This window comes from Chionomys nivalis, chromosome 1 (assembly GCF_950005125.1).
Source record: "Chionomys nivalis chromosome 1, mChiNiv1.1, whole genome shotgun sequence".
In the NCBI taxonomy this organism is placed as follows: domain Eukaryota; kingdom Metazoa; phylum Chordata; class Mammalia; order Rodentia; family Cricetidae; genus Chionomys; species Chionomys nivalis.
The window spans coordinates 3,768,363-3,786,197 of NC_080086.1; the positions used below are offsets into that span (position 1 = coordinate 3,768,363).

At 45.4% G+C, this 17,835-nt stretch overlaps 1 protein-coding gene across 2 annotated transcripts in view; it reads left to right on the top strand.

Annotated features, from left to right (window-relative positions):
- Positions 1-2,306: 2,306 nt before the first annotated feature.
- Tm7sf3 (transmembrane 7 superfamily member 3) overlaps positions 2,307-17,835 on the top strand; it is a 34,232-nt gene continuing 18,703 nt past the window's right edge. For both annotated transcript variants that reach the window (XM_057792111.1, XM_057792102.1), the window contains exons 1-3: positions 2,307-2,523; positions 14,688-14,842; positions 17,244-17,394. In XM_057792111.1, coding sequence (XP_057648094.1) covers positions 2,448-2,523; positions 14,688-14,842; positions 17,244-17,394 — 382 coding nt within the window. In that variant the 5' untranslated portion in view covers positions 2,307-2,447. The remainder of the gene's footprint in view (positions 2,524-14,687; positions 14,843-17,243; positions 17,395-17,835) is intronic.

Genomic DNA, 17,835 nt, shown 5'->3' on the forward strand with positions numbered 1-17,835 from the left:
AGCTAACTCTTACATCTTAAATTAGCCCATTCCTATTAATCTATGTATCACCACGAGGCTGTGGCTTACCAGTAAGGTTCCAGCAGGTGTCTTTCTCTTTCAGCAGCTACATGGCATCTCTCTGACTCTGCCTATTCTCTATATATATATCTCTTCCAGCCTGGCTATTTTCTGCACTGCTATAGGCCAAAGCAGCTTTATTCATTAACCAACAAAAGCAACACATATACAGAAGAACATCCCACATCATCTCTCCATTTCTGCCTAATTAAATAGGGAGATTTTAACTTTACCATAATAAAATTACATATACAAAACAGCTATCAAGCAAGAATTATAGTTATAATTAAGTCCATGTACATTTGGCATAATTAGGAAAATATTCTATCATCTATCCTATCTTTGTGACTCTAAAGTTTTATATCTAAGTATCCTTTATCAAAACTAAGGAAAACTATAACTAACTATTCTTCAACTCTTCAAAGGCTTCAGAAAGATATAATATTACCTAAGTAAACAGGAAATGCATTGTAAGCAACTTCCAAAACTCTAGAATTGACAGAGGTATCATGTTGCCTGGGCAGTCACCCAAAGTTCTTTTGTAACATTGGGGCATCCATTTCAGCCCACAGGCCCATAGTATCCTGGAGACTTTCCCATAAAGCAGGAAATTTGAAGATCTGTTTTGCCTTGTAATGGCAAAGTTTATCAGTTGCTTTCCTCTGTATCCTGCAGAATGTCTGGCAGTTTTCTCTGTGAAGCAGGAACCCTAAAGTACCATCCCATCTTTGGAAAGTTCAGCAGTCACTTTTCTGCTTGTTCAGTTCATACAGCATATCATCAAGCAGTCCAGGAAAGAGCAGTTTCTTGCCCAAATGGCTAGTCTTGTCACATTGAAGGCAAATTCCATAGTGAGTTTCTTCAATGCCCATCAAGCACTCTGAAGTAATTGGTCCTGCCAGAAGCAGACATGTCTCACTGTTGAGAAAGTCTAAGTTCTTAAAACATTTTAAATGCCTATTCCATAGGTCTTTGAAGTGTTGAAAATTATCTATCTGACTGAAATATATCTTTGTATATCTAGAAAACCTAACTAACATGACTACAAGTTTGACTATTATTATAAATGACTATTAATCTGTATTTTTTTTTCTTTCTTTTTTGTTGGTTTTTCGAGACAGGGTTTCTCTGTGGCTTTGGAGCCTGTCCTGGAACTAGCTCTTGTAGACCAGGCTGGCCTCGAACTCACAGAGATCAGCCTGCCTCTGCCTCCTGAATCCTGGGATTAAAGGCGTGTGCCACCACTGGCCAGCTTACTCTGTATTTCTTAATTATACATTATGTCTTTAAATGAGCTGCACAAACATAATACCTTAAACAAGAGCCAAAATACATATACAAGTGTAACAAATTGACCTTAAATTTGTATCAATAAACCAAGATCCATACCAATGCAAAGCATTCATCTTTTTATCATATTTTCCTTTAAATGAAAACAAACATTTATAAACAATCATTTTGGGAATTTGGGCATAGTTTTCTCCAAACCGCTTCCTGTTGTTTGTTGGGTGAGGTATTTTTAGGGTTCATGGAGACCTTTTAGGGGGTCTTGTTCCATCAAACCACTTAACCTGGAAGGAATCCACAGGGTTTCATCTGTGGAAACAAAAGCAGAACCTCTTTTCTAAAGGAACATATCCTTGGACCAAAATTTTGATGTCAAGCTACCTTTATGTTGGTTTAGCTTAGCAGCCCCCAGAAACAAATGTCTCCCTGCAGTCAAAAAAGTTCAAAGAAAACATAATAATATACATAATCCAGAACCCCTTTATATGGCTTATTTTTCTTTACTAAAGTTCATTAGTAATGGTACAAGTTTATCTCCCTTGGGAGGAAGGGGCAAGAGGTCATAAGTTCAAGGCCATCCTCCAGGTACCCAGTGGTTGGAGGCCAACCTGAGCAACAGAACTGGTCTCGGAATAAAGGAAATTAATTTGCACTTAGACACAATGGGCCAGACGGTGGTGGCACATACCTTTAATGAAGCAGAGGCAGAGGGATCACTGAGTTCGAGAACAGCCTGATCTACAGAGCAAGTTCCAGGACAGCCAGGGGTACACAGAGAAATCAAATAAACCAAAAAAAAGGGGGGGGGGGGAGGAAAAAAAAGAACGAAAGAAAAAAAAAAAAGAAAGAAAGAAAGACCCAGCGGAGAGCGCCCCGCCCCGCCGCGCCCCGCCCCGCCCAGGAGCCCCGGCAGGAGGCGCGCGCCCGCGGGGCCGACCGAGCACGCGCGCCGCCGTCCAGCCGGAAGAGCGCGCCTGGCGGGCCGGGGTGGCGGGAGAGCGGTGCGCGCGGGCGCTCCGGGGGAGCAACCCCGACCCTGCGCGCCCGGCCCGCTCGCCCGCCCGCCCGCACGAGCGGGCGTCTCCGCCGGGTCGGCAGCCATGTGGCCGCTGCGGCTGCTCGTCCTGGGGGTACTGGCTGCGGGCACAGCCGAGGCCCAGGCGAACTCCAGCGACGGTGAGCTTCCCGAACTGCATCTGTTCCCCCACCCCGCAAGGCCGCAGGCCGCCGGGGTCCGTGCAGCCTTCCCCTGGACTGCATGCGCGCCTCCGGGCTGCCGCGGGTTCGGAACCTGGTCCATGCTGTCGGTGCCTCATTTAGGCAGGGAACCGGGGAGAGATAAGTAGCCCCCCTCTCAGACTTCTTCCCGGTCGGGAGCAGCCATGTTTGTAGTTTTAAGTAGACACATTGGAATGGCCCTTTAAGCTGAGGGCTGTTAGCTCAGCACCCTGGAAGCTGCTGTAGAAGGATGAGGGGTTCGAGGCCAACCTGGAGAGTGAGAGTCAGGCACAAACAAAAGCTAAAACCGTTCCTAACGCCTCTGCTACGGGACAGCCAAGTCTGTCGAGGAACCAAGACATTCCAAGTAGCAGTGGCTTTGACAGTCCAACATCTAGATGCTTTCCTAACGGGTCAAATTTTGCAGTTAGGGAGGAAAAAACGAGCCAGCGATGGGACTGGAAATCCTAGGTCATGTGCGCTGAGTGGAAAGGGTTTAGGCGACAACTGGGGTGGGGTGAGGTGGAGGGGGCGTTAATGGGAAATGTGAAAAGCACTAATTGTGCCAGGCTGTGATCACGTGCTTTTCCCGGAGACTTTAAGTACATTCCTTGTTTTGAGCTTGAGACAAGCTGGAAAGATAACAGTCTTCTGGGTGGTGGGATCGGTTTTTTTTCCCCCCATAGATGCTTATCTCTGAAAATCCTTGGTTAGACCGCATTTTAGGAACTTTTTGTTCAGCAAAGGCCAACGTTGAAAAGTACAAATATATGTGTGTTGAATACGCACCACACACACACACACACACACACACACACACACCCTATTTTCTTGAAAAAACTCTGGCTTACAGTGAGGGGAAGCGCTCTCCTCTGGCCGTCTGTTAGGTCCTTTCATTGCCTGAGCCTCTAACCCTCAAAGCCCCGAGATAACGATCTCCTCTCTGGAGGCTCTCGACAGACATTCGCTGTGGGAATGGAGCTGGTGGCAACCCCAATGTGGCACCCTGAAAACGGCATGTCGCTTACGCTATAGCAAAGTCGCTTTCTGAAACGGATACGTTGCCCATGGGGACTGGGAATGCGGCTCAGTTGGTAGAGCCCTGATTTCTCTCCCCAGCCCACAGGGACCCAGTGTGTGTGTGTGTGTGTGTGTGTGCGCGCGCGCGCGCGCGCGCATGCCTAGAACCCCAGCATTCAGAAGGTGGACCGAGAGGATCAAGAGTTCAAAAGTCAGATTCAGCTATATAAAGAATATGAGACCAGCCTGGGCTACATGAGACCCTATCACAAAAAAACAAAACAAAACAAAAAAACAAAACCCTTTCCCAGCATGAGGCCTTATGTGTAATCTTTCTATGAATCCTAGACTTTGAAACATCCATCTGAAGAAGGTGAGTGTTCAGGGGTTGAGTTTTGGGCTGAGTCTGGAGGGCTGGGAGCCAGACTTTTTTTTTTTTTTAGTTTATAGTTTGGAGTTTCAGTACTTAATATCTAGAATTATTTACACAAAAGTTGAGAAAGAAAAGTGGTAAGCTGAGAATTAGTAATTTTTTTACCCCCCTCTCACCTAATTACAGCACGCTGTGTGCTGTTCTTTCTGCCCTGTGTTAGCATTGTTTTGTACAAGAGAGGGATGGGACCCAGGGATTCAGCAGCTGATAAGCGCTTAAATTCCCCACTCCTTGCATGACCCTCTGGTGCAGCAGCTGGGTTGTTAAGAGACAAGCGGCAGGAACTGGACAACCTCTGTAATTTAGAAAGATCTGTCAGACTCTGAAGGATGAGGGGACCGAGGACCAGGGAGGTGACTTGGTGCTTAGTGAGGGTTGGGAGAGAGATGGGGGTCCTGGGACGGCTGAAGAAGTGGCTTCCTTGGACAGGCTGGGTGGGAAGCTTGTCTCTGTGTCTAAGTGGCCACCCTTCTCTTGGAATCCCTTTCCCTGCTCGCCTGGGTGCCTTCATTTTGGCTTTAGATTCTTGTGCAGTTGCTCACCTGGAAACGTGCCCTTTAAGAGTTGAGTTGGGCACACTTTGTACTTTGAAAAGTGCTTTGAGTAGGGCCATGGGCCGCCCTGTGTACAGATGCATGTGGTGACTTCCAGAAATATTTGAAAGGCCGTGCGTTCATCGTCGTGTGTCCTTCGAGTTTATACATTTACTTTGTGGAACTGAGGATTGGACCCTGGGCCTTGCATAGCAGACAAGCACGCCACCACTCGACTACATCCCCAGTTCTTGCCTTTTAATTTTTGTGTGTGTGTGTTAATGACTTCATCTGACAGTAAAATCAAGTAATCAGTAGCTGAACTGTGATTCTGAGCACTTCAGAGGCTGAGGCAGGAGGATTGCCTCCAGTTCAAGGCCAGTGTGGGCTACACAACAAGACCCCATCTCAACAAAACCCAACAACCCACAAGTGGTTAAAAGTGGTGAGGGACAATTGAATGCTGGGCTGGCTCGTTTTTAGTCAGCTTTGGGTGGAAGCTGTAGGAAGCTAGGCTTTGTCGGTTCTGAAGTTGGCTGCTGCGTGCCCAGTGGCCAAGGAGGAAAGCCCAAGGTACCTCTTAATACCACAGCAAAAAAGGAGCTGGCGGTTTTAAGATAGGGATCTGGTTGGGAAAGAGGAAAAGGTTGGGAGTAGAGAGTGGAAGGAAAAAGTGACTGCGTTTAAGGATGGGAAGCTCCTGTGGGAACAAAGCAGAGGCCCAGAGTGCAGTGTGAGCAGGCTCGCCTTGACTGGCTGCCTCTCTGTAAAGTCCTTTGATGTGCGGTCTGCCTTCTTCCCTCCCCCAGTCATAAGATGTAATTATTCCCCTCAAATGCGTCTGGTGCCTCCTTCTCCAGAGGGCTTGGAGGTGAAGTCGGGCTCTTATTAACCTCTGCAGGATGTATTTGGGGGTATGTCTTCTCTTGCCAAATCTCTTTTGTGAGAAGAAATTCAATGGAGTTTCTGGCTGGGTCTGGTGTCTCAGGCTTTGATATGACCCAGCTGGCTGTTTGGGAAGTTGAGGCAGAAGGATTGAATTTCAAGGCCCCTTTGGGCGATAGAGTAAGTTCAGGGGCACCGTGGGCAACTTAGACCCTACCTTGAAATACAAATATTATAGAGGAGCTACGGCTGTGGTAATGTGGTAGACTTTCTTAGTGCCGAGACGCTCTGGGCTCATTCTCCAGTACCAGAAAAGAAACGAGTAACAACAGACGCAAGCAAAAGAAAAGTTAAATGAAGTTTCTGTCATGTATGCGGTAAAAGCTCTTTTGACTTTCCTCTCTCTGTCTCTCTCTCTCTCTCTCTGTCTGTCTCTCTGTCTCTCTCTGTCTGTCTCTCTGTCTCTCTCTCTGTCTCTCTGTCTCTCTGTCTCTCTCTCATGTGTGTGTGTGTGTGTGTGTGTGTGTGTGCATGTTCTGCCCAGGGCTTCATATGTTAGGACATGGAGTTATCTCTCACTGCCATTCCCCCTCCCCCCCTCCCCCCAGGCTTTTGGCAGTGCTGGGCACTGAACCCAGCACCCTGGGCAAGCATCTACCACTAAGCTATCCTCCAAGCCCCCGTCGAGTATCTCTTGTCACTCTGTGGAAGTCCCCTCATTGCTGCTTACTACCGGTCCAGCATCTCTGGGAATGTCCGTCCGCTCCCGGCTGCTTTCTCTGTAGGGCCAATCTGAGAATTCCTGGATGGTTTTGGCTTTTCTTTTACCGTGAGTCGCTGCATCTCCAGGGCGCTGGCAGGCTAAGGAAACTCGTGGTGGTTATAAAACCATTTTCCATTTGGTTGGTGCTTTGATCAGTCCAGTGATTTCTGTAACATAATCACCTCCCTTTTACAGGAGAGAACAGAGGCCCTGAGGAGATAATTACCTCACCTCAGGGCACACAGTTCAGTCTCTGTTGAACAAGCATTGCTGTCAGGCGACTGGTCCAGCCAGACACTGGATCATCAGATTGGTCAGAGACCTACGTAGCTAGGAGGGAAACCACATAAGCTTGGGTTAAAATGCAATCGTTTATACAAATTGTGCAATGGCTCTTGGATGGCCACTGACTGTCATACACGGGACAGCTCAGTCAGGAATGGAGAGATGTTCTCAAGCCTCTCTTATTCACCAACATGCTGTGTGCAGTTCTCAGTTACCTGGAGAACTTTCTGTTTTGTTTTTCCGGACAGGGTCTTGTTTAGCCCAGGCTGGCCTTGAACTACCCACGTAGCTGTGAGTGACTTGAACTTCTGCTCCTCCTGCCTCCACCTGTCTCCCCAGTGTTGGGATTGCTGCATCCAGCACCTGCTTATGTACTGTTGGTGATCCAATGCGGGGCTTCAGTCAAGCCCCTCTGCCGACTGAGTTATCGTCCTAACCCTTCTCTGTGCCGTTTGAACGAGTGTTTGGTTTTAAGTTCAATCTGCAGCTACTGCTAGGGATTTGGGAGAGTGTGGACAACAGCTCATCTCCATGATTGTCACAAGCAACCAGGATATATTGTGATTTCCTTAAGATAAGGACACTTCTGATAACTATAGAAAGTGTGATAGATAGGAGCTGTGTTGGAAAAGAGAAATAATTTAGGGTGCCTGTTCCTAATGTTACTGATACGAAAGCAACAGGACTATGTTTAGATGCCATAGACAATGTCTACCCACCCACCTTCACTATCCATCTTCTGCCTACCATGGGCATGTGGGGGCAGGGCCTCCCTCCATGTGTGGGTGGGGCCTCCGTGAGCATCTTCTCTGCAGGCTGGGTGGAGTTCTTGAAGGCAGAGGCTTCAGCTTAAACTGTCAGTCCTGTTCCCGAGGCAGTGTCTCAGGCTGTTGGTTTTCATTGAGAACTTGGGATGTTATTATTTTATTTTATTTTTTTGAATTTTTTGAGACAGGGTTTCTCGGTAGCTTTTGGTTCCTGTCCTGGAACTAGCTCTTGTAGACCAGGCTGGCCTCGAACTCACAGAGATCCGCCTGCCTCTGCCTCCTGAGTGCTGGGATTAAAGGTGTGCGCCACCACCACCCGGCTTGGGAAGTTATTCTTGATAAAAAAGAATAGAGTTAAGCATGGCTTCTTAATAGCAGCACTTTCTTGAGTGGGCTCTGCTTGCTAGAGGCAAACGCTCTCATTTAAGAGATGCTTCCTGACTCAGCTTTAGCTGCAAAACGCTGCAGCTCTTTTAAGAGGTCCTGCCATGAAACACTTAAATGGTGTTGATGAAAAGCTAACTTCATGCTTTTTGGTGGTGGCAGGGACCTTGAAACGCCATAGAGTTGTGGCAATAAACATGGCTACAGCTGGTACCTCACCAGGAGGCTGGAGTCTCAGAAAGCTAAAGAATGGGCTGGATCAAGCCATCAAAGCTATGGCTTTAATCCTAGCCATATTGCCTGGCAAATTAAAGACTCACGTGGTCAGACAGAGAAATATACAGTAAAGAGAGATTCAAAGACAAAAAAAAAAAACCCTCTAAATGGTTTACAGTGTGTTAAAAATATATGCAGACTTGGGAGAAAAAAAGGTTAAAGTTCTTAAAATAAAAAGAGAGTACTTGGGTGTGGTGGCACACACCTTTAATCCCAGCACTTGGGAGGCAGAGGCAGGTGAATCTCCATGAGTTCAAGGATAGCCTGGTCTACAAAGTGAGTTCCAGGACAAAGATACATAGAGAAACCTTGTCTCAAAAAGCCAAAAATTAAAAATAAAAGAAATAGAGTTTAAAATAAAGACACACACGGAGAATCTGGATACTGTATGTTATTATGCTCTCTTTGAATTGTTTGAATTCTGAGGAAGGAGCAACAGCTGCTAAAAGATATGTTCTTATAAATTCTGCTGAATTAATACAAGATAGGTATTTTGAAAGTACCTTGACTTCAAAATTGAAATAAAAAGATATGTTACTTTGGAGAAGAGATTTTCTTTTGTTTCCACAGGAAATGAAAGGCTGTGGATTCATTCTGAGTTAAGGAAAATCAGGTTTGATCAAGGAAGACCACCTGAGAAATCTCTGGTAGGAACAGATGGCCCAGATGTCAGAGTTCTACATCCAGAACAGATTCAAGATGCTATCTGAGAGGATCAAGCTTCACAGGTTACTCCAGTCAGGACTTGGTCATAACTCTAAATTTTCTTTAGGTCCCTATAAGATTATTAGCACCCTCAACCAGCAGGAAGTAGCCTGGAAAACTATACCCACATTCTCCAAAAATGAACTATGGATATTTTCCTTTGTTTAAAATGTTGGTTACAAGTTTTTAATGGCTAATGGTCATGAGAAAAGCTAAACAAAGGATATTAGATTCAGAGTTCTTGTTTTATTTTTTTTTAAGAGGGGGAAGTGGTGTGGGACAATGGTCTATATCCTGTCAATTATATTTTAAATAAATGCTGATTGGCCAGTAGCCAGGCAGGAAGTATAAGCAGGACAACAAGACAGGAAATAGAGGCAGGTCAACGAGAACAGGAGAATTTTGGGAAAAGGAAAGCTTGGTATGCAGTCCTGTCCCAGCCACAAAAGAAGTAATATGTGCTGGGCGGTGGTGGCGTATGTCTTTAATCCCAGCACTCGGGAGGCAGAGGCAGGCAGATCTCTGTGAGTTCGAGACCAGTCTGGTCTACAAGAGCTAGTTCCAGGACAGGCTCCAAAACCGCAGAGAAACCCTATCTCAAAAAACCAAAAAAAAAAAGAAAAAAAAAAAAAAAAAAGAGGCAATATGTGATTACCCTGCCGAATAAGGTACTGAGCCATGTGGCTAACACAGATAAGAATAATGGACTAGGGCTGGAGAGATGGCTCAGTGGTTAAGAGCACCGTCCGCTCTTCCAGAGGTCCTGAGTTCAATTCCCAGCAACCACATGGTGGCTCCAAACCATCTGTAATGAGATCTGGCGCCCTCCTCTGGTGTGTGGGTATACATGGAGGCAGAAAGTTGTATACATAATAAATAAATAAATCTTTAAAAAAAAAAAAAAAGAATAATGGACTAATATAAGTTGTAAGAGGTAATAAGCCTGAGATACTGGGCCAGTCAGTTTATAACTAATATAGACCTCTGTGTGATTTCTTTGGGATGTAATGATTGCCGGAACCAGGCAGGACAGAAAACCACAGACAACAGCACCTGGTCTTAATGTTACTGATATGAAAACAACAGGCCTAGGTTTTAGATGCCAAAGACAATGTCTCTCTACCACCCGCCTTCATTATCTGTCTTCTGCCTGGTTCCTGCCACGGGCATGTGGGGGCAGGGCCTCCCTCCATGTGGGGGTGGGGCCTCCGTGAACATCTTCTCTGCAAATGCAGTCCACACTGAGCCTGAGGTCTCATGGTTCCTGGAAGGCTGGATGGAGTTCTTGAAGGCAAAGGCTTCAGCTTAAGCTGTCAGTCCTGTTCCCGAGGCAGTGTCTCAGGCTGTTGGTTTTCATTTATGCGTTTTCAGACAGGAACACACCTTAGCTATAGTTTAGCCGTAAGGACAAAGGTCATCTGTTACTACATGGCAGCAAAAATCTCACATAAGTTTATCATCTGACCTGTATGCTTCATAAAAACTCTCCCTTGAGACAAAACATTTTATTTTTGTAGTGGGAGCTGCGGGCTGTGTTCCTGCCGCTCTAGCTCCTGGTCGTCTGGCTAGCTTATGTCCCGAAATAATTACACGGAAACTGTATTCTTTTAAACACTGCTTGGCCCATTAGTTTCAGCCTCTTATTGGCTAGCTTCTACATATTTATCTAACCCATTTCTAATATTCTGTATAGCACCATGAGATGGTGGCTTACCGGGAAAGATTCAGCATGTCTGACCTAGTGGCTTGCTTCATCGCATCTGCCTCTGAGAGGAGCTGCATGATTTCTGAGCTCACTTCCTCTTCCTCCCAGCATTCTGTTCTGTTTACTCCGCCTATCTAAATTCTGCCCTATCAGATGGGCCAAGGCAGTTTCTTTATTAGCCAATGACCTTCCTCCATCATTTCCCCTTTTTCTGTTTAAACAAAAAGGAAAGGCTTTAACATAGCAAAATTACATATAACAAAACAGTTATCAAGTAAAAAATTACAATATTTACATCTATTTTATCTTTATCATAACTAAGAAAAACTATAACTATAACTAACTATTCTTCAACTCCATCAAAGACTCCAGAAAGATACAATATTACCTAAGCAAACAAGAAATAAGCAACTTTCAAACTCTAGAAATGACAGAGACATCTCGCTGCCTTGACAGTCACCCAAAGTTTCTCTGTACCATTGGGGCATCCATCTTCAGCCTACAGGCCCATAGTTTCCAGCAGACATTTCCATGAAGCAGGAAATTTCAAAGGCAGTTCAGTCACTATCTGCTGTGTCCTGCAGAATGTCTCACAGACTCTTTCATGAATCAGGAACCCCGAAAGATCATCTCACCTTTAGGCAAGTTCAGTAGTCCTCTCTCTGCGGGTTCTTTGTGTCCAGTTTATGCAGCAGTCCAGGCAAGAGCAGTTTCTTGCCCAAATGGCTATCAAACTCCATAAGGTGCCTCTTCGATGCCCATCTTCTTTCGTCTTGAAGTAGATTGGTGCTGCCAGGAGCAGATGTGTCTCGTCAGAAAAACCCTAAGTTATTAAAACACTTAAAATGCCATATTTTATAATCTTTGAAAGATATGAAGAATGCCTATCTAAAATATATCTATGTACATCTAGAAAATCTAACTAACATGACTACAAGCTTGACTATTATTGATAATTATCCATTAATAATTTATATACATTACATTTTTAAGTGAACTACACAATCACAATACTTTAATCAAGATCAGAAATACACACACACATATATATATATATATATACATATAACAAAATTGACCTTAAATTTATATCAACAAAGTAAAACTTATACCAATGTAAATTATTCATATCTATATCATATCCCCCTTTAAATGTAAAAGAACATTTATAAACAATATTTGGGAACATGGGCACAGATTTTTCTCTCCAAACTGCTTCCTGCTGTATGGGGGTGCTGTTATTTAGGTCTTTCATGGTATAACCTGTGTGCTAGATTCATCTCAGTCAGCAGTTGAGTGAAGTGATTTTTTTGAAGGTGTTCACAGCAACCCTTCAGGAGGGCGTGGTCCATCATACCATATTGGGATAGAAGCAATCCACAGGGTCCCATCCTCTGTGAAAACAAAAGAAGAAACTCCTTTCCAAAGCATCATGTCCTTAGATCCAAATTCTGAAGTCAAGGTATTTTCAAAATATCTACCTTGGATAAGTTCAGCAGCATTTATAAACAAATATCTTTTAGCAGCTGTTGCTCCTTCCTCAGCATTCAAACAATTCAAAGAGAGCATAATAGCATACAGTATCAAGATTCTCATTGTATTTTTCATCTTTGTGCGGCTTTATTTAGCCTCTATTTCTTTTACTTTTACTTTTATTTTATATTCTCTGTATATCTTCGTCATGGAATAACTCTATAGACTAGGCTGTCCTTGAACTCTCAGAGATCCGGCTGTCTCTGCCTCCCAGGCATTGGGATTAAAGGCGTGTACTGCCACACCTTGAAGTCTCAGAGGTCAATCTCCCTCCGCCTCCCAAGTGTTGGGATTAAAGGTGTGTACTACCACACCCAACTACTCTCTTTCTTCCTTATTTTTGTTTTTTTTTTACTTTAAGAACTTTAACTTTTAGCCTGCATATATTTTATCACACTGTAAATCATTTAGAAGTTTTCTTTGTTTTTGACACTCTCTTTACTGTATCTTTCTCTGTTTTTTTGACCACATGAGTCTTTAATTTACCAAGCAATATCAGTAGGATGAAAGCTGTGGCTTTGATGGCTGGATCCAGCCCATTCCTTAGCTTTCCAGCATCATGGTGGAGGTACCGGCGGCTTTAGCCGTGTTTATCATCACAACTCTGTGGCGTTTCAAGGTCCCTGCCAGCAAGCAAGTTGTAGCATTCTGCTCACAGATCACACTCATTCGGACTGACTGCCCGAAAGAGTCAGAGTTTGCCCTGGCAGTACAGACCAGAAAGCCAGCATTTTAAATAAAACAGCACAACTTTTTTCCTGCTATGGCTGAAAACAAACAAGCATGCAGTTAGCTTTTATCAATACCATTTAAGTGTTTCGTGGCAGGACCTCTTAAAAGAGCTGCAAGCTTTGCAGCTAAAGCTGAGTCAGGAAGCCTCTCTTAGATGAGAGCACTTGCTTGCCTCTAGCAAGCAGAGCAGACCCAAGAAATTGCTGCTACCACGTCGGGTGCCACGGCTTTAGTCCTACTGATATTGCTTGGTAAATTAAAGACTCATGTGGTCACAAAAAGAGAGATATTCAGTAAAAGAAAGATTCAAAGTTGAAGAAAACGTTTAAATGATTTACAGTGTGTTAAAAATATATGCAGGCTAAAAGTTAAAGTTCTTAAAAGTAAAAAAAGAAAGAGAGTAGTTGGGTGTGGTGGTACACACCTGTAATCCCAACACTTGGGAGGCAGAGGGAGATTGACCTCTGTGATTTCAAGGTGTGGTAACACACGCCTTTAATCCCAATGCCTGGGAGGCAGAGACAGACGGATCTCTGAGAGTTCAAGGACAGTCTGGTCTACAGACCAGCTCCCCACTACGTATTTTATTTTATTTTATTTTATTTTATTTTATTTTATTTTATTTTATTTTATTTTATTTTGGAGAACTGTGAGACAGAGTCTCCTGTAGTGCAGGCTGTCTCCAAACTCACTGACTAGCTGAGGCTAACTTTGACCTCTGAGTGCTGAGATTAAAAGCCTGCATGCCATGCATAGCCATTTTCCTGATTTGTTTTTCATACTAGAATAGCAGTGATTATGCTCATCAGTATGTGTGTAGTAAATATGGTATGTATACACACATACATACATACAAGGGGATGCTAAATAGCTTTCAAAAGGGCTGGGCTAGAATTACCCTTCCCCCCTCAGTACTGGTATGGATGCCGGGGCCTCACACATGATACATACATGCCCTGTCACTGAGTTACAGCCACAGCCCCTCTATTATCAACACTGACACGGACAGATGCCTGTGACCTAGTAAGTGATCCGTATCGAACAATTGCGTGACTTCTTCTTGCACATATGTGGAAATAAGCATGATGCATCTTGATGCTAAGTCCACCAGAACATGTTCCAGAGCCCATTGGAGGCAAGCACGAGAGATGATGGGGGGAATGGGAGGGACCTTGGAGAGATGCGCTCTAGTGAATTTGCTTGCCCAAATCTTAGGTACAAACACAGTGATCTTATAAGTGCTGCTGATACTGCCAGATGGAGAAAACGAGGGGAACTCTGTGTATGTGTGGTGTGTGTGTGTGGTGTGTGTGTGTATTTGGTGTGTGAGTGGTGTATATGTGTGTGGTGTGTATATAAGTGGTGTATGTGTGGTGTGCATGTAAGTGGTGTGTGTGTGGTGTGTGTGTATGTGGCGTGTGTGGTGTGGGTGTGTATGTGTGGTACGTGTGTGTGGTATGTGTGTGTACGTGGTATGTGTATGGTATGTGTATGTGTGGGGTGTGTGTGTTGTCTGTGTGTGTGGTATGTGTGTGTAGTTTGTGTGTAACTGAAACGTGGAAATGGAGGACAGAAATGAGCTGAGCGCTCCTTGCGCAGTGAGACCTTAGCAATCCCAAGCCAGGAAAACTGACCCCGCTGCAGCAGACAGGCCAGAAAGCACACTGGTGTTCTCGTGACAGGGTCATTTTAAAAAAATGAATTAAACCGTTTGTCATTTTCATACATGGGTGTGAAAGCAGCTGTTGGAGACCGGTAGGCTCAGTAATGGACACCGGAGCCGCTCTCCTATCCGTGACTGCTGACAGGGTCAGTCATATGCTGGGCTGGTACAGGTAGCCATGCCTGCCGTGCTCTGGGCTGCAATCTGTACGTCTCTTCCTCTTCACACGTACCACCTACACAACAGTGGGTCCTTGATGTGAGTCCAGGCTGGCCTTCACTTACACAGATCCCTCTGGTTAGCCTCCCAAGGGCTGAGAGACCTGGCTCTCAAGGGGTTTTTCTGAAGGTTGCATTAGCATTGTACATTTTTTATGAATAAAATTTGCATCGTTGATACTAGAGGTACAATATTGTAATGAACATTTTCCCGTTGTAGGTTTTCTTGAATTTTCTGTGGGAAAGTTCACGTACTTCCTGCTCAGCAGGCCCTTTCCGCAGGAGGCCATTCTGCGCCATATTTCAAGCAATGTGACCTTTCTTCTTTTCCAAATACACTCGCAGTATCAGAACACCACTGTCTCCTTCACTAAGGTAAGCACAAAGGATGATTCAGTAAAGAGATTGTCTCTACAGTGCCGAGCCTCGCATGTTAGAATCTAACGTCCCCATGTATGCGTGGGCCTGGTCTCCAGCAAAGGCCCTGTCACCTTGGTCTCATTGCCTAAGCCACCCTCTGTTCCCCTCCTTCACAGACTGAACTGCACAGGGCTCTAGAAATGACTGTGAAAAGCAGTGTCCTTCCTCTGTCCCCTGATGGGCGGGGCACTCTCATGTTTTTTGTTTGTTGCGCCAAGGGGTCCTTTGAAGCCACAGACTCTACTCGCTCCCTTTGAGCTTGCCAAATTGAAACCCACCTGGTACCTGTTTTCTTCTCATTCACTCAGCCCTCCGGGAACATTCTGATTACTAAGCAGGAGGGCTAAGAGCATAAGGCCAGCGTCAGCTGCGTAGTGAGGCTGAGACCGCCTGTCTTACGTGGATCTTTGTCTTAAAGGAAGAGGGTTACCAGCAGGCTGGAGAAATAGCTCCGTGGTTAAAGAGCACTGGCTGCTTTTGCAGAGGACCTGGGTTCCCAGTACTCCCGTGCTGGCTCACAACCATCTCTAACTCCAGTCCCTGAGGCTCTGACGGCCTCCTCTAGCCTCCACGGGCACCAGACATGCATGCCGGCAAAAATCCTCATACACGTAAGATAAAGATAGTGACCAAATAAATAAATCCTTAAGACCAAAGCTTTTTTGTAAACTGAACTCTCTGGGGTCAAAGCTCCTGTTTTGTCTTGTTAGCCTCAGAACCTGACAGAATAAATCTTAATTCAGTCAATTGAACCGTAATACTTGAAACTTCAGCGTACAATTCCTGGAGTTTCCATTTATTTCAACCCCCCCCCCCCATCAAGCTGGGACCAAAACCCAGGCCATTGCACCTGAGAGGCAAGTGCTTTACCCCTAGGGTCTTGGCGTTAAGAAATAGAAATGGAGGGCCCAGGAGATGGCTCAGTCTATAGGGCCTGAGTTTGATCTCTAGAACCCACCAAAACAAACAAAAAGGCAGCCGGGCCTGGTGTGTGTTTGTTAGCCCTGCACCTTGGAGGTGGAAACAGGGCTCCCTGGCCAGTCAGTCAGTCTAGCCAATCAATGAGCCCTAGGTTCAGTGAGAGACCCTGTCTTCAAAATAAGCTGGAGGGGCTGGAGAGATGGCTCGGCGGTTAGGAGTGCTTGTTCTTGGAGAGGGCCTGGGCTCTGTCCCCAGCATTCACAGGGCAGCTCCTGTCCATCTCTAACTCCAATCTCAGGAGATCTGATACCCTCGGAGGGCCCCAGGCACACGCGTGGTGCACATGCATACATGCAGGCAAACAAAAACAAAACAAATGATAAATCTAAAATATATAAATTAATTAAAATAATAAATTGAAGAGGAATAAAGGGTGATACCCGGTGTCAGCCTCCACATGTATGCTCACACACTTGGCATATGATGGAGGAAGGTCATTGGTTAAATAATAAAGAAACTGCTTGGCTCTCATAGGTTAGAACATAGGTGGGTGGAGTAAACAGAACAGAATGCTGGGAGGAAGAGGAAGTGAGCTTAGATGCAGGGCATCTCCTTTCAGAGGCAGATGCGATGAAGCAAGCCACCAGGTCAGACATGCTGAATCTTTCCCGGTAAGACTGGTGCTACACAGATTATTAGAGATGGGTTGATCGGGATATGAGAATTAGCCAGTAAGGGCTTGAGCTAATGGGCCAAGCAGTGTTTAAAAGAATACAGTTTGTGTGTTGTTATTTTGGGGCATGAGCTAGCCAGGCAGCCGGGAGCTGGGTGGCAGGAACGCAGCCAGCAGCTCCCCACAACAGGCATATGTACATGTTTACACGTGCATACACACGCACAGATACTCATAAAGATAATTAAAAGCAGTAACTGGGAGGTGTCACAAGAAAGCCTTTATCAATAAGATATCAATCCTATTGAACAGGCTCCCCAAGAGTCCCTTCCTCGCTCTGCTGTGTTTATAAACCCTAAAACCTGTTGCATTTGTTATAGCCGCTCAGACTGACTGATACAATAGTATAGATTCTGAACTGTATTTTATACGGGTGTGTTGTCAGTATATGTGTTTGTGTGCAACATATGTGCCTGGTACCTGTACAGACCAGAAGAGGGTATCAGATCCCCTGGAACTGGAACTATAGACTGTTGTGGGCCATCATGTGAATGCTGGGATTCGAACTTAGGTCCTGTGGAAGAGCAACCAGTGCTCTTACCACTGAGCCATCTCCAGCCCTCAATGGTGGTGTGTTGCGAAGGTGTGGCTGTATGAACATAGAGATGAGGGGTTTATGGAGGGCTGCACACACTGGGTAGCTCTGCAGTGTATGTGACTTCTCACCTCTGTCTTCATGGTGGCTTTGCTTCCCAAATGCAGACCCTCCTCCCAGGCACCTCAGGCACAGGCAGCGACAGAGGGCTGGTTTTCATTCTTAGACCCGAGCAGACTATGTGCACTTGGTACTTGGAGACGAAAGAAGCCAAGCCTGTTCAAAACGTGGCCATTCCACTCTCCTACTCAGAAAGAGGTAATTTCCTGTCTGAGTTCATCTGTGGAAGCCCAAGGAAAATTACCCTGGTAAGATTGTTTATTACGAGTGCAGTTTATTTGATCGGAGTGTTACAGTGTAAGAGAGGCAGAAAAAGCAGCCTTCGAACCAGCCCTTCTCAGTTACATGTTATTGTAGGCAGAGGTGGCGGCAGGCTTGTCCTAAGGGAGGTGCAGGGTTTGGAGAGTGGCCAGCAATGGGTGTCTGGAGCCAGGGAGCAAAGAGCCTTGGACGCGTTTGCACACAGTGCTAAGGTGGGTTCAGAGGAAGCAGATAGCGGGGGCAGAGGGGTGCTGTAGTCTGTTTCATCTTTAGGAAGGACTAATGATGTCACTGGGTTGGTCAGTGCTTGCCCAGCATGCATGGCGCCCTGGGATCCATGTCCGGAAAACTGGCCACTGTGTCACATGCCTGTAATCC